The sequence below is a fragment of the Takifugu flavidus genome, chromosome 2, assembly GCF_003711565.1.
Source record: "Takifugu flavidus isolate HTHZ2018 chromosome 2, ASM371156v2, whole genome shotgun sequence".
NCBI classification, from domain to species: domain Eukaryota; kingdom Metazoa; phylum Chordata; class Actinopteri; order Tetraodontiformes; family Tetraodontidae; genus Takifugu; species Takifugu flavidus.
Genome location: NC_079521.1, coordinates 4967250 through 4990521, shown reverse-complemented (window position 1 = coordinate 4990521; position 23272 = coordinate 4967250). Strand labels below are relative to the sequence as shown.

The 23272-nt window shown below is 44.0% G+C and overlaps 1 protein-coding gene across 8 annotated transcripts in view; it reads left to right on the top strand.

Annotated features, from left to right (window-relative positions):
* Positions 1-2832: 2832 nt before the first annotated feature.
* The window catches only part of LOC130516242 (intersectin-2-like), a 43340-nt gene continuing 22900 nt past the window's right edge, over positions 2833-23272 (top strand). For 4 of the 8 annotated variants that reach the window (XR_008947402.1, XR_008947401.1, XR_008947400.1 and 1 more), the window contains exons 1-17: positions 2833-3123; positions 6409-6475; positions 6855-6947; positions 7058-7121; positions 7213-7400; positions 7522-7782; positions 8083-8152; positions 8305-8441; positions 9210-9273; positions 9417-9554; positions 9721-9797; positions 14657-14919; positions 15021-15170; positions 15254-15394; positions 15476-15563; positions 15708-15847; positions 16539-16742. Coding sequence is in view for 5 of the 8 variants with exons in the window: in XM_057017151.1 (XP_056873131.1) it covers positions 6469-6475; positions 6855-6947; positions 7058-7121; positions 7213-7400; positions 7522-7782; positions 8083-8152; positions 8305-8441; positions 9210-9273; positions 9417-9554; positions 9721-9797; positions 14657-14919; positions 15021-15170; positions 15254-15394; positions 15476-15563; positions 15708-15847; positions 16539-16742 (2085 nt within the window). In the remaining 3 variants the exon portion in view is untranslated. The remainder of the gene's footprint in view (positions 3124-6408; positions 6476-6854; positions 6948-7057; positions 7122-7212; positions 7401-7521; positions 7783-8082; positions 8153-8304; positions 8442-9209; positions 9274-9416; positions 9555-9720; positions 9798-14656; positions 14920-15020; positions 15171-15253; positions 15395-15475; positions 15564-15707; positions 15848-16538; positions 16743-23272) is intronic. The other 4 variants (XM_057017171.1, XM_057017186.1, XM_057017195.1 and 1 more) reach the window with 4 other exon arrangements.

The following is a 23272-nucleotide window of genomic DNA, read 5'->3' as shown; positions in this document are numbered from 1 at the left end:
CTCTTAAAGAAGAAGTTACAGGTCTGTGAGAGCCAGAAATCTTGCTTGTTTGTAGGTGACCAAATACTTATTTTACTGAGGAATTTACCAATTAATTCATTAGAAATCCTACAATGTGATTTCCTGGATTCTGTCCCCCAATTTTGTCTCTCATAGTTGAGGTATACCTATGATGAAAATTACAGGCCTCGCTCATCTTTTTAAGTGGGAGAACTTGCACAATTGGTGACCCGCTCTATACTTTTTTGCCCCACTGTACATGTAAATACAACCATTTCAGTATATTTTAGATTGAATATCTTTTCAACCTTATGAATTAAAATGTATCTGTCAAAAGATTGACTCTTTAATCCTGTCTTTGATCATGATACCAATAAATTCTAATAACTGAAAGGATGCAGGAATGGGCATTTTTCTAGTGTTTATTGATGTAAATACAACCTAAAACGTTTCATAGCCCCACCCACCTTTATATCAAAGATATGATCAGTATTACACCAAAATATTATTTATATTCATGCATTTCTTTATTGTCCCGTGTTTTTAGTCTTGCTATGTGTTCAATTCATAGAAGCCTACCCTGAAAGCCTTGTCATAAATACACTGCTCCAAAAAAATAGAGGAACACTTTTTAATCAGAGTATAGCAACCTATCAGTCAAACTTCTGGGATATTGATCTGGTCAGTTGGTCAGTAAGTAGCAGAGGGGGTTGTTAATCAGTTTCTGTTGCTTTGTTGTTAATGAAATCAACAACAGGTGCATCAGAGGGGCAACAATGAGACGGCCCCCAAAACAGGAATGGTTTTCCAGGTTGAGGCCACTGACACTTTTTTCCCTTCTCATCTCTTTTGGCTGATTTTTTACTGACTGAGTTTCTATTGCTGTAGTTATTCATTTGGCTTGGATCAACACCTCTGTTGATAGTATGGTGCGGTACCTGGGCACTACAGAGGTTGCACAAGTAGTCTAACTCCTCCAGGATGGCACATCAATACGTGCCATTGCAAGAAGGTTTGCTGTGTCTCCCAGCACAGTCTCAAGAGCATGGAGGAGATTCCAAGAGACACGTAGTTACTCCAGGTGACCTGGACAGGGCCGTAGAAGGTCCTTAAACCCTCAGCAGGATCGGTATTTGCTCCTTTGTGCAAGGAGGAACAGGATTAGCACTGCCAGAGCCCTACAAAATTACCTCCAGCAGGCCACTGGTGTGAATGTTTCTGACCAAACAATCAGAAACAGGCTCCATGAGGGTGGCCTGAGGGCCCAATGTCTTGTAGTAGGCCCTGTGCTCACTGCCCGGCACCGTAGAGCTCGATTGGCATTTGCCATAGACCACCAGAATTGGCAACCACGCCACTGGCGCCCTCTTCACCGATGAGAGCAGGTTCAACCTGAGCACATGCGACAGACATGAAAGGGTTTGGAGATGCTGTGGAGAACGTTATGCCGCCTGCAACATCATTCAGCATGACCGGTTTGGTGGTGGGTCAGTGATGGTCTGGGGAGGCATATCCCAGGAAGGGCACACAGACTGTAATGGAAATTGAGTGCAAAAGAAAGGAAAAGAAATGGAAATTTGGAATGGGGTGGTGGAGATTGGGTGAGCACGTGAGCCTGTCTGGCACCTCATGCAGTCACAGGAAACAAAGGCACCCTGGTGTTCAAAGGAGACCTGCATCCAACGGCTGAGGAGGGGGATCTTCTCAGCCATTCAGCTTCTGGCGCCAGCCAGATAGGTGCTAGCACATGTTGTGCAGGTGCCGAGCACATGCTGCGCAAGCGCCCTGTGTCCCGCCTTGGAGGCGGGCCTTCAGCTATATAAGATCAGAACTGCGTACGCATAGGCAGAGATCTCTCTGCCTATGCATGTATCCTGACCGACTGACTGAATAAACCGTCTCCTACGCAGTAATTTAGACTCATCGATTACTTCTCAAAACGGCTAAATTCCGCAACAAGACCTCTACAGGTTAGATAATGGCACCCTGACTGCTATTAGGTATCGGGATGAAATCCTTGGACCTGTTGTCAGAACCTATGCTGGTGCAGTGGGATCTGGGTTCCTCCTGGTCCATGACAATGCTCCACCTCATGTGGCTAGAGTATGCAGGCAGTTCCTGGAGGATAAGGAATTGATACCATTGACTGGCCCCCACGTTCACCTGACCTAAACCCAATAGAACACCTCTGGGACATTATGTTTAGGTCCATCCAGCGCCGCCAGGTTGACCCTCAGACTGTCCAGGAGCTCAGTGATGCCCTGGTCCAGATCTGGGAGGAGATACCCCAGGACACCATTCGTCGTCTCATTACGAGCATGCCCCGATGTTGTCAGGCATGCGTACAAGCACGTGGGGGCCACACAAACTACCGAGAATTTTGAGTTGCTACAATGACATTTTGGCAAAATGGACCAATCTGCTACATCATTTTTTCACTTTCATTTTTGGGCTGTCTTTGATTTCCCTCCTCTATAGAGTGATCATTTTCATTTCTATCAAATTATGTCGCATCTTTTTGTTACTAATACATCAGCTACTTTTTATCAGGAAAGATATTCAAGATCATTTCCCCCGTTTAGATCTGATGTGTTTTCGAAGAGTTCCTCTAATTTTTTTGAGCAGTGTAGATACATTTATAATATTATACACTGGAGAGCCCTGTTTTACTATATTTACGGACTGGCGATACGATAGAGGCGTAAACTATTATGTAATTTTAATATTAAACCCTGATAGTCTGAATAATGTTTGGCCTCCGATTCCTTCTGCAGCCGCTGGGTTCTCCTATCAACGCCCTAATCTACTCAGCGTCGCTCCTCCGTGACTCTCCTCCCACATTCGCTCTCAGGACGGTCACACGCAGACACGCGTTCGCGCGAATACGCAAACGCAGAGACTCACACTCGTCGTCAGCCATGTTGTTGGGGTGACGGTCGGAGCTGTCAGCAACAGGTTCTCTGCGAAACGACGATCCCAAACTTTGACGTTTCCCCTCCAAATTGGACTCCTTTGGAACAAAAAAATTATCCAGTGTGTCCAAGGAACCTTCACCAAGTTGTGGATACCTGGAAGGTTTCCAGAAGCCTCGGACGTCACGGTTTTATCGTCGCGGCAAATGAGGTATGCAAGCGAAACTGCCCAACTGAGCTCCGATAAGTTTGTCATTGTTTGAGTAGTTTCCCTACACAATCTATAGCTTTTTCTCACGTTTGAGACGTGCGTACAATATCGCCCTTTGACCTTGTTTTCGACGCAGCCGTAAACCAAAATAGTAATTTGAAGGTGATGTTGCTCATATACTCGTCATCAAAACAATCTGGAAACGGGGGTCAGATTAGCACGTTCAGTTAATGTGTTGATACTTATTCATGATGGTTGTAAGCTGTAAAAGCACATTTGCAGTAAACAGATTTGGTAATTCATCTCGCTTAAAACTAGTAATGCAGGTTCCGGGCATTTCTCAGCCTGGCTGTTGACAAGTAATCAGGGAATGTTACTCTATCAGTTTATCTAAGAGGCCTCCGAAACACCTACTTTAAATTAGTAAGATTATTTCATCCACATTTAGGCTGTAGTTGTATGGTCCTCCAATAGACTCCTTATTCAGAAAACATTTTTATTATTTTAATGATGTAAATAAAGTCACGATTTAAACCTTTAAACCAACTGTACAAAGCTCAACAGTCATTTGCCATGCCAGTTTATATATATATATATATATGACACAAAATGTATATGATGCAAAATAAAAGAAATGTAAAATCCCATTAGCTGGTTGCATCATAATTAGTTTAATTAATTAGTTGCAACCATGCAATTTTATATTAATCTTTTACATATTTAAAGTTCAACATGGCCTCTCAGCTGCTCTGATTTTGACACCCCCAGCGTGTGCTGTGAATCCATCTATGTACCCATCAGTACATCAGCATCACTAGGAGCAGACACCATCTCTGTACTCATCCTGACGGGTTTATTACACGTCTCCATGTGTACACAAATTCTATAAATACATTCATGGCTTGTCTACAATTATTGTTGAATCTCATTTGACAGTAGAAGCAATGAATTATTTTTGTTACACCTTAATATATGGTCAAAGAAAACAAACAGAAACATGATGTTTACATAAAGCCTGGAATCGAAAATGGCATCAGCCAATGTTAAGATCTGACAAACCAAAAGGCCTTTGCTGTACTTTGAAAACACCATGATGACAATTTAGATAGTTTGCTTGAGGAGGAAAATAAGAGATAATGGTTGATTGACCTATATTATAGGTCAATCAACCATTATCAACCTATATTATAGGTCAATCAACCCTGACATATATGTCAATCACCCATATTTAAATATATTTGAAGTATATTTTTACAATCAGGAGTGGAGAGGGCAATACAGTCCTGGACAGAGTTGTTGTTATTGGTGTGAGCTCATCTTGTGACTTGTTAGCAAAATTATTTCCGTAACAGGGGTAAGTGCCTCGATATGACACCTCACAGTTTTTTTTAATAATATAGATTCAATTGCAGCCGCATAAATAAATGGACTGAGTAAGAGATCATTCAAAACACTCAAGGAATTAAGAAGTGTGTGACATAGAGACTGAGACATTAACCAAATGGTCAGTTGAGAGTTTCCAGAGGATGATCCATCCATGCCCGGCCATTATTTGCAAGTCAAACAGAATATTAGTTTAAAATTCAGATGCACAGAATGACCACAAGAGTTGTGGATGATGGCCAAAGCTGAGTTCCGAGACAGGTCAGCTGTTTATCCAACACTGTTCTGTATTGTAAATACTAATGGAAGAATACAGATCTAAAGCAGATCAGGCCTGGCAGACAGATGTGGAAATGTATAAGTGTGATGTCTGTATAAGTGTGCTATTTGGATTAACATTCATCTTAAGTGGGAAATTTATTCTAAAACTTGAACTCCATTCAAGGATGGAGAATATCTGGAAAAACCTGAATACGTACTCCAATATTGACCACTGATTCTGCCACTGACACTTAAACATTAACATTAACATTACTTAAACAAATCATATAGTTTCAGATTAATCTATTTTTCATACTTATGAACAGGGTGTAAAGTGGCTGCCTTTAAGTAAATTTCTGCCTTTAAGTAAATTTCATTTATATATATATATATACTGTGTATGTATATATATATATTAGTTGCGAAAAGGCAGTTCCCTTTTTCAGAGCAGTAAAAAAAAGTTGCAGTAAAACATGGTTGAGTTGATATTATAACTCTTGCATCCTGGAGCGTCTTGTAATGTTGCAGCTGAAGTTATGTATTTTGCAACCCTGGCCTTAATTCATTCTGTCATGACGCACAGACCACACTTGTACTCAATAATAAAAGGCACTTCTACTGTATAACAGTATCAAAACTGCATATCTGGCTTTTATTTACATACTTATTCTCACTAAATACTGATACTATAAGTACCGTACCATGAATTTTAATTAGAAGGCGCTACATATTGTGGTTTTGACTGGCAAACCTGCTTCAAAATGAACATTGACATACTGGATGGATTGTTACGTTAGATTACAAGAAATGATGATAGAAGTTAAAGATATCATGAAATCATATTTAATGTGCCTGAACCATGTACTGTATGACAGCAGTTTTAGCAGAGTGCAATAAAATAGTAAAATCTGAAAATACTTGAAGATATATGGGAAAAAATCATGAGATAATCATCTTTTTCAGTTGTTAATAATTGCTTGAATTTTGATCATTATATTATTGCGCGTGTACTTTAGAGTACTTAGATGTGTCTACTGGAAGCTCCTTTTCATGTCATCAGAAGCACATAGCTGATTTGTGGTAGCTGCAAGCTCAGCTTAAACAGCCCCATAGTTATAAATAAGTTATATTCTTCTCCAACAAGACTATCATGATAAAACTGTTTGGACAACAGCAGGTAACATTCATCTGTGAACATGTGCAGTTGTATTGAACATTATTCATTCATCATTCATCACAATCGGGCAAAAGACATTGCAGCTTTATACATATTTATTAAAGAACCATCTAACCAACTTGGAAGGAATGTAAAGAACTTTTGTGACAAACAAGGCTTTAATCCAGCACTGGTGAAGATGGCTGTACACACAATGTTACTCCCAGGGCAGCTTGAACAGTATTGGTGTTTTGCCAATACAAAGTCAGTGTGGCTGGCACTGAAATATCCCAGTGGTTTAAGCTAAAGAATGTAGCCAGAGTTCTAAAGAAAACAGGAGATTCCCTGTTTGACTCTGCTGACTGAACAAAAAGCTATCTCTCCTCTGTGTCTCATGCCTCTCTACTGTGATACGACTGTCTTGTTTTAGATACAGTATTAACTAGTGATTGGACAGTAACTCTCTCTCTCTCTATTTCTCACAGATGGCTACAAACAGTAGCTGAGAACACTGCCAAGAGTTTTCTGTACCTCAACATGCAAATATGAATGGTAAGAATGCTGCATGTTCTGTGAATGGGTGTGTAAAACGGGCAGTGGGTGTGGTTGACTGTTGAACATGTTTTTTATTTGTTTTTCCATTTGGGAGATCATTTCCTGTAGCATTCTACATTGTAGGTGTGCACAGATGTCAGATTTCAGTCTAATAGTGGTACCGTGCAGCTCGGTAATTGATATTTGTAAGGTTAGTAGCTGTTACTGTCTGATGTGTTTCAGTCTACATCTACATCTCAAAGACTTCATTTAGAAGTCAGTGCCAGTGTTTTACAAACTGGCTACTCTTAAAAAACCTCCCTGCTTATTGTTTCTGAACTGGCCTTTCATTTTCTTTGGAGTGTTTTTCACATTTCTTTTCTTTTTTTAATGCAAGGTGGTCTAAGTATCTGGGCAATCTCTCCAGAGGAGAGGAACAAACATGACCAGAAGTTTGACACACTCTCCCCATCTATGGGCTATGTCTCAGGTCCACACCGCACACATTATCAGAACATTATCACATTATCTAACATTATCACATCCTTCACTTGTTAGAGAAATGCACAGTAGTTGAGGTTCTTCTCTTCTCATTTATAGGGGAGCAGGCAAGAAAGTTTTTCCTCCAATCTGGCCTTTCTGCCTCAGTTTTGGCTGAGATATGGTAATATGCGCAGACACAGACCTTAGTGTAGTTCCCGTCAAGACCAGTAACAGAATTGTTTTTAATGCCTCTTTTCACCGCTGCCTCCTAGGTCTCTGGCTGATATGAATAAAGATGGAAAGGTGGACCGGTTAGAGTTTTCCATTGCCATGAAGCTCATCAAGCTGAAACTCCAGGGTACATCACTTCCATCAGCACTACCAATCATCATGAAGCAGCCTCCTGTACCTGCCCCCACCATAAATAATCCCATCCCATCCATGACTAACCCATCCTATGGTAAATAACTTATTATTCTTTATTTTTAACTATTGATTAGATACCCAATTCTCCATCTACCAAAATTACTTTTGTCAGTAATTGACATTGTACTTGACTACAGCATGTATTTGTGTTGTAGGAATGGGCACTGTGCCTAACATGTCCATGATGCCTGGGAAAAACATCACCATGTTGACTCCGATTCCCATGTCCGCTGCTGGACACGCTACTTTGACACCGATGTCAGGCCTCACCACTTTGGTTACTACAGCAACAGGCCTGAGTCCTCTAATACCTGCTGTTCCCACACACCCTCTATTGCCCACAGTTGGAAATGCTACACTGCCTAATGGCACCATGGGAATTCTACAACCATTTCCAGCTGGAACTCTAACAACTGGTAACTGGCTTCTTAAGTTTAGGAGTAATATCTTGTGTCAAAGTAAGTCATTTTGAATTTATTTAAGATGAAAATAAACTGAAGGAATAAAGTATTAAATGTATTCCAACTGGGTTTTACAGGGTTTTTTTTTCTTAGGGTTTTTCCAGCATCCTCTTATTACAACTCTCCCTTTCAGTGTTTATTTTTGAAACTATAAAAATCTATATGTTAACAGCCATAGTGGAATTTAGATTGACATTACAGAACAAGAATAGAGGAGATATTTGCAGGAGACTGTAATGGATGCTGTATTTTCAGGCCTACCACTAGGACTCTCTCCACCTGGTGTGAATAAAGCACCAGCCCTCCTGGACCTTGGTTCTAGCAGGTAACATTCAGGTGTAGATACATTTGAAAGCTATTTCATTTGCTTCCTAATCTTAAGCAGTTTGTGTTCATTTAAAGTTTAAACACGTGTTGATCTACCTGAAGGTTGAATAATCAAGGTGCTTGTTTATATTGGCTCTGTTCATCTGTTAGTTTGGCTTCTTCATCCCCTTCTACAATGTCCCCCATCATCGCTGGTCCCAGTGATTGGCCTGTGCCACATGCCTCCCGACTTAAATACAGACAGCAGTTCAACAGCTTGGATAAACACATGACTGGATACCTCACTGGTATGACTTGTGTGCATCTGTTTGCATGACATCACTTTTTATAGTTCATTAAAAATATCCAGCAACCTTGAAGTAGAATCGAGCATCAAATAATTTCAACCCATTTGTGATTTCATAATCATTACAGTACCTCCCTCATTCTTTCTTTGTGCCAGTGAGTTAAATGACGTAAAATGTGGTTGTGTTCAGACCCAGAAACACTTTGTCACACTCATTCATTGCCAAGACACACACTTGGTCAAGTATGTATTTTTCCTTATGTTGTGTTAAGCCTCGATGGACCTGTTTTTCTGTTTTTTTTAAATAAATAGCTGTGATACAGTTAAACATACAGACTTCAATCATCTATCACAGCGTGACTTTGTACTTAACAGCCAGTCAGCAATATTATCAAGTTGTAAGACATTTTTTAGATGTTATTGTCACACTTACATAGATTGGAATTTTATATTAAATTAATATTATAAGACAAAACAATAGAACAAAATAGAAAATAGTTTTGGTATAAAACCTGAAACATGTTTATTTGTTACTATTCTTATCAGCCATGTGAATGTATTACTGCTATACACAGACAATTATTCCTATGTGGATTTATCTATCCAAAAACTATGGCTAACCTTTAGCTAATTATGGCCCTGTCTATACTCTGCAGAATAAAATCTGTATCTAATAAAATTGTATAAAATTCCTAATACTATTATATACTCTTATACTATTATCATTTAAATAAAATACAGATGTTCTGACAGTTTACATTGTTCTCAGGTCAGCAAGTGAGAGCTGCTATGGCAACCACAATGCTCAGTCAGACACAGCTGGCTTCTATCTGGTAGGATTCATTGTGTTTCTATCATATTGCATGTTAAGTTATTTTGATCACAATTGTGTTTCCCAGATTTCTTATAGTCACTCCCAAGACTCTTTCTAGCTGCAGTGTATTTAAAAGTAAATTCAGTTTCATGCCTCCTGCAGGAATTTAGCTGATGTCGATAAAGACGGCAAGTTAAAAGCTGAAGAGTTTATTCTGGCAATGCATCTTGTAGACTTGGTAAAGTCTGGACAAGCACTGCCACTTACACTGCCAACTGATCTGGTTCCACCCTCACAAAGGTAAGTTGACACATTTGAGCTTTTTATACCCAGTATATTTGAATTGTTTTGTACATTTTAAATATATGTAATATATAATAATATATATAATTATGTTTTTATTTCATATTTGAATGTGTAATGTGTATATTGAATTAATTTGAGTTTCTATTCATCTGCATTCCAGAACTGCAGTGAATGGATCTGTCTCGGCTTTGATTGATGACCTGGACATAGAATCTTCACAAAATGCCAAAGCCAACTGTCAGTACTTGCACAAAACAAAACAAAATGTAGTGTTCTGGCATGTTACATCATATTTAGACTTCTTCCGTGTATTCTTGTTTGTTTTATTATTATTGCCTTTATTTAACCAGGTTACTCACATCAAGATCAACGATCTATTATAAGGGAGACCTGGCCAAGAGGGCTGCAACACAACAGCTACATTAATAACATTAGATTAACATTAAATCTTGCTCACAAAATACTTGCCTAGAGACAAGGTAGACTGCAATGATTTCACCAGCACTTTAAACTCATTCAATGTAACTTGAAGTTGAAGTTCAGATTGTACTTTATTCCAAATGTTAGGTACCAATCATCACCACCAATTTCTGTTTCACACAAAAAGAAAAACAAGACTTAATATATTAAATATCTAAATTTATATATGTATAGGTGTGTGTGTGTGTGTGTGTGTGTGTGTGTGTGTGTGTATGTGTGTGTGTATGTGTGTGTGTGTGTGTGTGTGGTGTGTGTGTGTGTGTGTGTGTGTGTGTGTGTGTGGTGTGTGTGTGTGTGTAAAAAAAAAAAAAAAAAAATCCTCCTTCCTTCAGACTCGGGTCCTCTACCAAAGACCTGGGAGCCTGGGAGTCTGAGGATTCTGCACAGGATGTTAGCTGTTCCTTGGACTGCTCTCTTCTGGACAGAGATCTCTGATGTGGTTCCTTGTATCTGTTGGATCCATCTACTCAGCTTGGGTGTTACTGCCCCTAGTGTCCCAATCACTACTGGGATCACTGTTGCCTTCATGCCCCACATTCTCTCTATCTTCTCCTTCAGCCCTCGGTACTTCTCCAGCTTCTCGTGTTCCTTCTTGATGCACCTGATGTTGCTATCACTTGGGATTGCTACATCTATCACCACCACTGTCTTCCGGTGTTTATCCATCACCACTATGTCAGGCTGGTTGGCCACCACCATCTTCGTCTGGATCTGGAAGTCTCACGGGATCTTGGTCTGCTTGTTCTCCAGCATTTTCAGGGGTGTCTCCCACCTGGACCCTGGGACCTCCAGTACATACTCAGTGCAGATGTTCCTGTACACTATGCCAGCCACCTGGTTATGCCGCTTCATGTATGCCTTGCCTGCTAGCATTTTGCACCCTGCTGTGATGTGCTGGACTGTCTCAGGGGCATCTCCATACATTCTGAACCTGGGGTCTTGTCTGGTATGGTAGACCCTGGCCTCTATTGCTCTGGTGCTCAGGGCCTGTTCTTGTGCAGCCATGAGTAGTGCCTCTGTGCTGTGTTTCAGTCCAGCCTTTGTCAGCCACTGGTATATTTTCTTGATCACCTTTCCTCTTCTAGATATCATCTGCCCACATTTGTCTAGCCCGAATGACATCCCGATGTCCTTGCTGTAGATCCTAGTGAGGTTATTCAGAGAGTCGATGTCACGCTCGTTCTTGGCATACAGCTTGTTCCACTTCAGAACTAGTATCCATAGCCACTCTTGGTGATGATCTGGCTGAGGGGGTTTAGGCCTATGCAGAACAGCAGGGGAGACAGAGCATCTCCTTGATAAATGCCACATCTGTTGCTCACCTGCGTAATTGGCTTTGAGTTGGCCTCCAGAGTCGTGTTCCACAGCTTCATGGAGTTCTGGATGAATTCTCTTAGTGTCCTGTTGATGTTATACAGCTTTAGGCACTCCAGTATCCATGTGTGCGGCATTGAGTCATAGGCTTTCTTGTAATCAATCCAGGCAGTGCACAGGTTGGTGTGCCGCGTCCTACAGTCCTGGGCAATTGCCCTGTCGACCAGTAGCTGGTGTTTGGCACTTCTTGTGTTGTTGCCTATGCCTTTCTGTGCTCTGCTCATGTATTGATCCATGTGCCTGCTGATCTTAGCCACTATGATGCCTGATAGAAGCTTCCATGTGGTGCTGAGGCAGGTTATGGGCCAGTAGTTGGACGGTATTGTGCCCTTCTGGGGGTCCTTCATTATGAGGACTGTCCGGCCTTGGGTTAGCCACTCTGGGTGGTCCCCTGATGTTAGCGGCTGGTTCATCTGTGCTGCCAGGTGTTCATGGAGTGCAGTCAGCTTCTTAAGCCAGTAGGCATCGATCTTATCGGGCCCTGGTGCTGTCCAGCTCTTCATTTTGGAAACTCTTGTTTGTATGTCTGCTAAGGTGATGACTACTGGGACTTGTTCTGGGAGTTGGCTGTGCTCAGTCTGTAGGTCTTGCAGCCATTGGGCAGTAGTGTTGTGTGTTGCCTCTTTCTCCCAGATACTCTTCCGGTATTGTTCCGTCTCAGCCCTGAGGGGGTCTGTTGTCATGTTGTTGCCCTGCCATTGAGAGTAGACCTTTGCCGGGTTGGTGGAGAACACCCTGTTTATCCTCCTTTCCTGTACTTCTCTTGTGTACCTCTTTAGTCGGGTAGACAGGGCTGTGAGCCTTTGCTTAGCAGTCTCCAGTGCCTCAGGTATGGACAGTTTGTTGTACTTTTTGGGCCACTCTGTCCTTGGATTCACGCCTCTACTCAGCTCTGCTGTATGTATGTGTGTGTGTGTGTGTATTTATATATATATATATATGTGTGTGTGTATTTATATGTGTGTGTATATGTATGTACACACACACACACATATGTATGTATGTCTGTATGTATGTATGTAGGTATGTATGTGTGTGTATACATATATATGTGTGTATACATATATATGTGTGTATACATACATACATACATACATACACACACACACACACGTACGTATGTACGTAGGTATGTATGTATATACATATATATGTGTGTGTGTATGTATGTACGTATGTATGTATACACACACACATGAATTGAATTGAATCAGATTTATTGCCATTGTTCATGTAATACACAGTATTACACAAGCTAGGAATTTGTCTTGGTGTGACGCTGCGACATTCAACATAAAGAAGACAACACTAGAATAAGATAAATAAAATAAAATAAGACATATATACAGTATATACATAAATAGTAAGAAATAGTGCAGGTCAATGCAGGAGTAATGTGATGTATTGTTCGTGAGTCCGACTGGCTGCTGTACATGGTGCTTAAGTGATAAGTCACTTGGTGTTCAGCAGCCTGATGGCAGAGGGGAAGAAGCTGTTCATGTAGCGGGAGGTTTTGGTCCGAATGGACCGTAGTCTCCTGCCTGAGGGGAGGGGGGAAAACAGTCCGTGACCAGGGTGGGAAGGGTCGGCCGTGATCCGACCTGCACGCCTCGGGGTCCTGGAGATATACAGGTCCTGGATGGATGGAAGCCTGCAGCCCATCACCTTCTCGGCAGCGCGCACGACGCGCTGCAGCCTTAGTCTGTCCCTGACAGTGGCGCCAGCATACCACACGGTGATGGAGGAGGTGAGGATGGACTCGATGATGGCCGTATAAAACTGCGCCAACATCCTGGGAGGCAGTTTGAGCTTCCTCAGCTTCCGTAGGAAGAACATCCTTTGCTGGGCCTTCTTGATGAGGGAGCTGATGGTTGGCTCCCACTTAAGGTCCCGGGTGATGGTGGTGCCCAGGAAGCGGAAGGAGTCCGCGATAGTGATGGGGGAGTCCATGAGGGCAAGGGGGGGCAAAGGGGCTGTGACTTTCCTGAAGTCCACAATCATCTCCACTGTCTATATATGTATATACACACACACACACACACACCACACACACACACACACACATATATATATACATACATACATACATACATACATACAATCAGAAACAGGCTCCATGAGGGTGGCCTGAGGGCCCAATGTCTTGTAGTAGGCCCTGTGCTCACTGCCCGGCACCGTAGAGCTCGATTGGCATTTGCCATAGACCACCAGAATTGGCAACCATGCCACTGGTGCCCTGTGCTCTTCACCAATGAGAGCAGGTTCAGCCTGAGCACATGCAACAGACATGAAAGGGTCTGGAGATGCCGTGGAGAACGTCATGCCGCCTGCAACATCATTCAGCATGACCGGTTTGGTGGTAGGTCAGTGATGGCCTGGGGAGGCATATCCCTGGAAGGACACACAGACCTCTACAGGTTAGATAATGGCACCCTGACTGCTATTAGGTATCGGGATGAAATCCTTGGACCTGTTGTCAGAACCTACGCTTGTGCAATGGGAACTGGGTTTCTCCTGGGTTCCTCCTGGTCCACGACAATGCCCGACCTCATGTGGCTAGAGTATGGAGGCAGTTCCTGGAGGATAAAGGAATTGATACCATTGACTGGCCACTACGTTCACCTGACCTAAACCCAATAGAACACCTCTGAGACATTATGTTTAGGTCCATCTGGCACCGCCAGGTTGATCCTCAGACTGTCCAGGAGCTCAGTGATGCCCTGGTCCAGATCTGAGAGGAGATACCCCAGGACACCATTCGTCGTCACATTGGGAGCATGCCCGGATGTTGTCAGACATGCGTACAAGCATGTGGGGGCCACACAAACTACTGAGAATCATTTTGAGTTGCTACAATGACATTTTGGCAAAATGGACCAGTCTGCTGCATCATTTTTTCACTTTCATTTTTGGGCTGTCTTTGATTTCCCCCCTCTATAGGGTGATCATTTTCATTTCGATCAAATTATGTGGCATCTTTTTGTTACTAATACATCACCTACTTTTTATCAGGAAAGATATTCAAGATCATTCCTCCCCCCCAATTTAGATCTGATGTGTTTTCGAAGTGTTCCTGTAATTTTTTTGAGCAGGGTATATTTTAAGGTCATGTAAGGCAAATTACAGTTGGATTCTAAAATGGACAAATCTCATAAAACTTGATTTCATGATTTTCAGTGTTAGTTTCAACTTTCATTATCTTCCTCAACTTCAATAGACTTCATCCAAACCTTTATCTTCAGATACGTTTGAGGATAAATTCAAAGCTAATCTGGAGCGGGGGAAGGCAGAGCTGGAGAAAAGAAGACTGGCTTTGAAGGAGGCAGAAAGAATGGAGCAGGAGCAGCGTGCTCAGAAGGAGAGAGAGGAGCGAGAGAGAAAAGAGAGGGAGGCTCAGGAAGCAGAGGAGAGGAAGAAGAAAGAGGAGGAGAGGAGGCTGGAGAGACAGAGAGAGCTGCAGAGGCAAATAGAAGAGGAACATCAGAGAGAAAAAGAGAGAAAAGAGGTGAGGTTTATAAAGTAACTATGAGGAAGTTTCTATTCCTTTTTTAGTAGTTGTAGTGGTTTTTCTAAACATTTCTTTTGTTCTGTATGGGTTGTTTTCAGGCTGCACAGCGGAAGCTTGAGCAGCAAAGGAAGGAGGAGTGGGAGAAACAACGGCGAGGAGAGCTACTGCTAAAGAAGGAACAGGAGCTGGATGATATTGCCAAACTAAAAGCCAAGAAAGGGAATCTGGAGATGGAACTGGAAGCTGTGGTGAGCCACAAAAAGGACTACCAGAGGTGCTTGTCAACCACAGGGATATGCACAAGTTATAGATTTCTGTCATCGTTTCTCAGGGTAACAAGCACCGTCAAATCTCAGAGCGCTTGCAGGATTTTCAGAACAAGCAGAAGTTCCATAAGGCAGAACTGAAGCTGACCAATCAGAGGATAGCAACACGCCAGCGAGACCTTAACACCCTTCAGAAAGAGTTAGAGGTTGGTATTTATTTGTCCTGTGTTTTTGAACATCACTGCTTTCTGAGGCTACAATAACATGGCCTTTCATCAATTTTTGAGGACTTCCAGAGGAAGCTGTCCCAGCTGACCCCAGAAAAGAAGAAACTGACTGAGAAACTCAAAAAGATGACTCTCAGTAACAAATCTGGTTAGTTGGATTGATTATTGAACACTGTTTCTAGACAAAGATAGTAGTCAAAAGAAGTAGATCAAATTACGTAATTCATAATCAGCATTTTAGGACAATATTTGTGGTGCAAACTTAGTGTAACTGGTATTTGATGTGTTTTAGTGCCGGCTATGTCTGCCCTGAAAGTTGGAATCACAGAGACAGAAGCAACGTGTACTAAACTTCGACAAGAGCTGGAAAGTCTAGAGAAAGAAACTGCTGCTAAATTAGCTGAAATGAATCATTATAACAAAGTAATGCAGGTAAAGCTAATACATTATCGTAATATAACACAGAATGGATTTTCAATGTTGAACAGTTTTGCATTATCATGACAACAGTCTCACATGCATCCAGACAACACATTAAGATGTGAAGACAAAAGAATGTGTCCAAAGACAAAAGAATATATCATATTAATATAAAAATAAATAAGGGGCAGTGGTATTGCAGACTGGATTGGGAAGCGAAGGGTTCTTAGATAAAGCCCTGGTATTAACTAAATCTTGGGAGGTGTTCTGGTAGCAGGGGGAGTTGCCAGGACACCTTCATAGGACTGCCGAGGTACTCTTGAGTAAAACACCAAACCACCATGTGCTCATATAGGGCCCTGCAATGACCTGGTGACACATTTAGTTCGCTGGGATAAGTTTGAGTACCCTCCCCATGACCCAAAAGTGATAAAGTGGTCAAGAACAAAAAACAGTATATTGAAAATATATATCTAGTACAAAAAGTACAAGTAAGTACAAAAAAAATCCATCCTTCAAGTCAAAAATGTTATCCTGCAAAGACACATCCTCCTAAAAAACGTCACGACTTTTGGCATGTTCCAAGTAACGTGAGTAATTTCCTCCACTCAACAGCAGGTGGCTCTGTACGTCACTCTAAACTACCATCTAAAACACCCGTTCTGTTTCCATTCGTTTGCATTTGTTTCGTGTCTCACTTTAGGAGCGCCTACAGCATGACCTCATCAGAAGCTCCTATTGCATTCTGCCAGCTAGGATTAGCTGGAATCAGGTGCACAGGATCATGAAGAGGGAGACCCTCTGTAGGCAATTAAAGAACACCAACTTAAGTGGAGTCTTAGTTCCTGAAACCATAGCTTCACAGCTAATAAGCCTTCTTGGTGACCATGTCCCCTCCGATGCAGAGGTGAAAACATCTGCAACAGACATCTGCCTCTCCTTGTAAGAGTATGATTTTGAGTTGGGCACTTGACACTTGTATGTTGTGTCTCAGCCTGAAACATACCCAAGCTTCCTTTGATGATTGCTCTCACTGTAGCCACCTCTCAATGCTCTTACGGTGACTGGCTCGTCAGTCCCGATACTGGAACAGGACCGAGATGAGGTTGGGATCAGCTCAGCTTCCTTTCCCAGCCCAGACGGGCTGGGCCAGTGGGCCTGGCCACTGAGTTTTTAACCGTAAAGACTGAACAACACCTCGGGGTTATTGAGACCATCCAAAAAGCAAGAGCTAAATGTGTAGATGAGATTCAAATAGGAAAATCAGTCTCAAAGGAGCGGCACTCTCACTGGTGTGTTCATTGTATTGTTTTAACTTGTTGGAACCTGGACCTGTGGGTGAGCAATGGAGTCTCCCCATGCATTACCAAGTTGGTCACATGGGTTTCTTTGTCTTGGTGACAAAGGAAAGCACCAGCACCCCAAATGTCCCACAATCCTCTGGGTGTGAAAAAATGATGCAGCAGTTGCCACTGGTTGATTATGGCATGTGACTCAGAGGTCATCACATCATTAAAAGGCTCAGCTCAGCCTTTGTTCTCTCTCTTACCTTATGTCCTCTGTCCTCTTCTACCACTCCCAAGGACCCCCAGGTGTTCAGATGCAGCTCACTGTCTCAGGCAGCCCGCTAACAAAAGCAGCTACACTGCCTTTTCTCACAGCAATGATGTGTGAGCCTGCAGATGATATTTCAAGACTCTGTCAAACAAGATAATTTAGCCACGAAACCAAGGTTTGCAGGATTATCTTCGAATCAACAGCAGCTATCCAGGACTGCACAACAAACACTGCTTTCAGACTGGAATTACACATTATCCCAGATTGTTTCTTCCACCAGGATCACTAGCTAAAAGAGCAACACACGTGGCCAGAGTGTCTCTCCCTCCAGGACTGGAAACACTAACTGGGCCTAGTCAAGCTAAGCTAAGCACAGAAGTTGGACTTGATGTTGCATTTGTGTTAGTTTGTATTAGTTGGCTCTGCCCCTTTGTGAAGTTGATGTTAGTCAAGTTGCAATCCATGAATACATCAAGGTTTCTTGCATAATAAACTAACCATTGCCTCATGAAACACACTCACACAGTCCTTGTCCCATTCCACATGCACATGTGATGTCAGTCAGCACATGGTCTGAATACCACGTAGGGTCAGCCATCTTGGTAGTAGTGTGTAAATCACCAGCTTTATCACCATACAGTTGATATAGCTTCTATCAGTATTTCCCAATATGAGGCACTTACTTGCATAACCCTGGCTCTCTCAGTAGCTGAGTGAGGATCTCACCAGACCATCCTCCTTGCTCTTCGTAGAGAGCAAGAAGTGAATTGTTTTTGCATTACTTATATCACTGTGTCAAACTGTGAGACTGAACCATCTCATCCCAGCCAATACTGGCTTGCAGAATGCAATATAAGCATCCGTTGAGGTCAAGTTGTAGGCCTTCCTAATGTGAAACAATCACTCATGTTACTTAGAGAACTAGAGGGAAATGTCTTTGGCGTAAAAGAGAGATCAAGCACAGGCATCTCCCATTGCATCATATATGCAATGGGAGCATCTATAACAGGGGTGGCCAACCAGTCAGAGTCTAAGAGCCACATTTTTTACTGTGTTACCGCAAAGAGCCACATCATACACATGGGCACACATGAACATCACCTCATCCCTTCCTCACACACACACAGACCTCTGCTTTGCCAGATTTATTGAAATGTCACACACCAACATGATAATGACAGAATTTGACTTCTACAGACCACGGGCCAGTCATTTTCAACAATGAACATTGTGCACTGTCTCACACACACAAACTCTCAATTCAAATAAGTCCACAAAAATATAATAATTAAAATATATTTTTTTCCTCTTACTATGCATGTTGCTTAGTGGGACTTCTGACATTCCTTGCTTTGAACAATCTTCTTCAAATCTGGCTTGTATTCAGTTGTTGCCACGAGAAGCAATTCTTTCACATGGGTGTCAGTCAGAACAGATCGATGCTTTGGTTTCACGTGTTTCAGGATAGAAAACACAGACTCGCAGATGTATGTTGACCCAAATATTGACAGTATTTTAAGTGCAGCCCGTTTGACATTGGGGTATTTTTCCATTGGCACACTTTTCCAGAACTCAATGGCCCCTTCCCTTAAAGCAGGTTTCAGTTGGTCCTCCTCACAAATATCGATAATCTCCAACTCAGCTGCAGCCTCATCTGTGACTAGCGGGGCTTTCCAACAGTGCGGCTCCACATTAAATGGGGCAACGAGGAATGCAATTTGTGACCTTTTCAATTGTAGATCACGGAACCGGGTCACGAAGCTTTCGTGCAGGTTTTCTCGTTTGGCTGTGCATTTTTCCCTGGCATTTTGAAGGTGAACTTGACACTAATTGTTTACTCAAAAGATCTTGTCCCTACTGAGAAACTTTGCAGTATTTTCATCTAACACGCATGCGCTTTTGGCGAAAGTACCGTATTGAACTCAAGCGAAGCGAACACGCACATTAAAAAAACACAAACCCAAACTTCCATATGCGGGTTGGCCAGGCCTAATCTATAAAAAGGTTCCAAATGACAATTGTATCGAACATGCCAGGTGTATCTCTCACCCAGCAGGATCATGGGTTGGAGGGCATGTTTGGTGCCCTGATTTCTTGGTGTGCTTCTGCGTGTATTTAATTCTTATGTTGGTGTTCCACTTTCATGTTTGGAGTCCTTCTTTTTGTCACATTGGTGATCCAAAAGTGTACATGTATGAGGGAACAGAAGACCATGTCTCCTCTTCAGCCATATCCCGCTCAGCTCCCCCAGCTTCACTGCATCTGTAAAGCTTCGTGAGTTCTTGCAGAGTGGCCTAATTCTGTGGTTTCAGCACATTGAAGTGCTTTTTCACCAACAAGGAATTGCTGCCAACAGCTCTAGGTATTACTTGGTGATAACGGCTCTAGAACAGAAGTCCACACACTTGTGTCATGCAGCTGCTATGAGCCCTGTTGCGAGTCGGAAACTATGCCATGCTCAAGCATCTCCTGTTCTACTACATCCTGAGTGGATAAGCTGCTTTCTGTGCCTGGTTTGGGCGAAGTTTTGACAGTGGATCTTATGGACAATATGCTGTCATGGCTGGGCTTGGATGAAGGTGGTTTCCTTTTCCTGCACATTTTCCTCAACCAGCTCCTGCCTTCAGTACGCACAGCTCAAACTCCCTGTTTGCCTTCTTGTGTTTTCTGGGGTTTTGCTGAAGAAGCGGATTGGGTTCTGCTGATTTCCAGACCTTTTTTCCAGTCACGGTGCGGCATTGGATTCCTTGCAGCCTGCTATGGAGGACATGGACCCAATGTTGGTGGCTGAGGTTTCCATTTAGAGGAAGTTTGGGTGACATGTTTTGTTTTTTTTCCACCAGCCTTTTGGTTCCAAGGCTCGACACTGCATCCCTCCGTGCATGGACAAGGTTCAAGGGAATGACAAAGCTAGTGCTCAGTATGATCTGTGGGTGCTGGTGAACAGGAGGAGCTGCTTTTTGTCAAGGACTCCCTTTCTGGTAGATCATTCCTCATGGACTCTGGCTCTCAGAAGAATCTTCTCCTTCAGTTCAACTAAAGAAGCCTTCTGGATAGATGGCAAAACATCCTCAAGAGAAGAAAAACAGTCCAGTTGACACAGAAAACTTACCTTGGAACACTATGACCTGGATGATTGAGAATCTACACGTGCCCACGACCACTGTGATTACTCCATTCAGGCTTTTTGAGTTCTTGAGCATACATTTTGGTTAGAAGGGATGTTTCAGAGGCTGATGGACTCGTGTTTGTATTCTTCTATCTGGACAACATTTCCGTGGCCAGCTTATCGGCTATGAACACCGGGTGTGCTTTATACAGGTTTTTCAGCATCTTGAGGAACGTGGCCTGTTTAATAAACCAGCAAAGTGCCAGTTTGGACTGCCAGTGATTGACTTCTTGGGTCATTGCATTTCCCTTACCTTCTGGTGCAGACGGTGGCAGAAATACACGGTCTGGTTTTGGTTAAGGCCCTGAAGCAGTTCTTGAGCATGGTAAACTTTACAAGGCCCAGAGCCTGAGGAAGGCCAATGACCAGGTCCACTTGACTCCCAACCAGACCATCCATCCATCCATCCATCCTCTACCGCTTATCCAGGGTCGGGTCGCGGGGGCAGCAGCCTAAGGAGAGAAGCCCAGACTTCCCTCTCCCCAGCTACCTCTTGCAGCTCATCCGGAGGGATCCCCAGGCGTTCCCAGACCAGTCGAGAGACATAGTCTCGCCAACGTGTCCTGGGTCTTCCCGGGGATCTCCTACCGGAGGGACACGCCCTGAACACCTCACCAGGGAGGCGTCCAGGGGGCATCGTAACTAGATGCCCAAGCCACCTCATCTGGCTCCTCTCAACGCGGAGGAGCAGCGACTCTACTCCGAGCTCCTCCCAGATGGCAGAGCTTCTCACCCTATCTCTAAGGGAGAGCCCAGCCACCCTACGGAGGAAGCTCATTTCGGCCGCTTGTACCCGTGATCTTGTTCTTTCGGTCATTACCCAAAGCTCATGACCATCGGTGAGGGTAGGAACGAAGATCGACCGGTAAATCGAGAGCTTCCGCCTGTCGATCTCCTGCTCCATTCTTCCCTCACTCATGAACAAGACCCCGAGGTACTTGAACTCCTCCACTTGGGGCAGGATCTCCTCCTTGACCCGGAGAAGGCACTCCACCTTTTTCCAGTTGAGAACCATGGCCTCGGATTTGGAGGTGCTGATTTTCATCCCAGCCGCTTCACATGCGGCGGCAAACCGATCCAGTGATAGTTGGAGGTCACGGGCCGATGACGCCAACAGGACCACATCATCCGCAAAAAGCAGAGAGCCGATCCTGAGGTCACCAAACTGGACCCCCTCAACACCATGACTGCACCTAGAAATTCTGTCCATAAAAATTATGAACAGAATCGGTGACAAAGGGCAGCCCTGGCGGAGACCAACCCTCACCGGAAACGAGTTCGACTTACTGCCAGCAATGCGGACCAAACTCTGGCACCGATCATACAGGGAGCGGACGGCCCGTATCAGCGGGTCTGACACCCCATACTCTCGGAGAACCCCCCACAGGACCCCCCGAGGGACACGGTCGAATGCCTTCTCCAAGTCCACAAAACACATGTGGACTGGTTGGGCAAACTCCCATGCACCCTCGAAGACCCTGCTGAGGGTGTAGAGCTGGTCCACTGTTCCACGCCCAGGACGAAAACCACATTGCTCCTCCTGAATCCGAGGTTCGACTATCTGGCGGACCCTCCTCTCCAGTACCCCTGAATAGACCTTACCAGGGAGGCTGAGGAGTATGATTCCCTTATAGTTGGAGCACACCCTCCGGTCCCCCTTCTTAAAAAGAGGGACTACCACCCCGGTCTGCCAATCCAGCAGCACTGCCCCCAATGTCCACACGATGTTGCAGAGTCGAGTCAACCACGACAGCCCTACAACATCCAGAGCCTTAAGGAACTCCGGGCGGATCTCATCCACCCCCGGGGCCTTGCCACCAAGGAGATTTTTTTGACTACCTCGGCAACTTCAGCCCCGGAGATATGAGAGCCCATCTCCAGGTCCCCAGGCCCTACTTCCTCACTGGAAGGCGTGTTGGTGGGATTGAGGAGGTCCTCGAAGTATTCCTTCCATCGATCGACAACATCCCGAGTTGAGGTCAGCAGCACACCATCACCACTATACACAGTGTTGACAGTGCACTGCTTCCCCCTCCTCAGATGCCGGATGATGGTCCAGAACCTTTTCGAGGCTGTCCGAAAGGCGTTCTCCATGGCCTCACCGAACTCTTCCCATGCCCGGGTCTTTGCCTCGGCAACAGCTGTAGCTGCACTCCGCTTGGCACGCCGGTACCTATCTGCTGCCTCAGGAGTCCCACAGGCCAGTAAGGCCTGATACGACTCCTCCTTCAGCTTGACGGCATCCTTCACCGCTGGTGTCCACCAGCGGGTTCGGGCATTGCCGCCACGACAGGCACCAACCACCTTGTGGCCACAGCATCGGTCAGCTGCCTCAACAATGGAGGCACGGAACATGGTCCACTCGGACTCAATGTCCCCCGCCTCCCCCGGGACATGGTCAAAGCTCTCCCGGAGGCGTGAGTTGAAGCTCCTTCTGACAGGGGACTCTGCCAGGCGTTCCCAGCAGACCCTCACAACATGTTTGGGCCTGCCAGGTCTGTCCGGCATCCTTCCCCACCATCGGAGCCAACTCACCACCAGGTGGTGATCAGTTGACAGCTCCGCCCCTCTCTTCACCCGAGTGTCCAGAACATGCTGCCGCAAATCCGATGACACAACCACAAAGTCGATCATCGTTCTGTGGCCTAGGGCGTCCTGGTGCCAAGTGCACATGTGGACGCCTTTATGTCTGAACAAGGTGTTTGTTATGG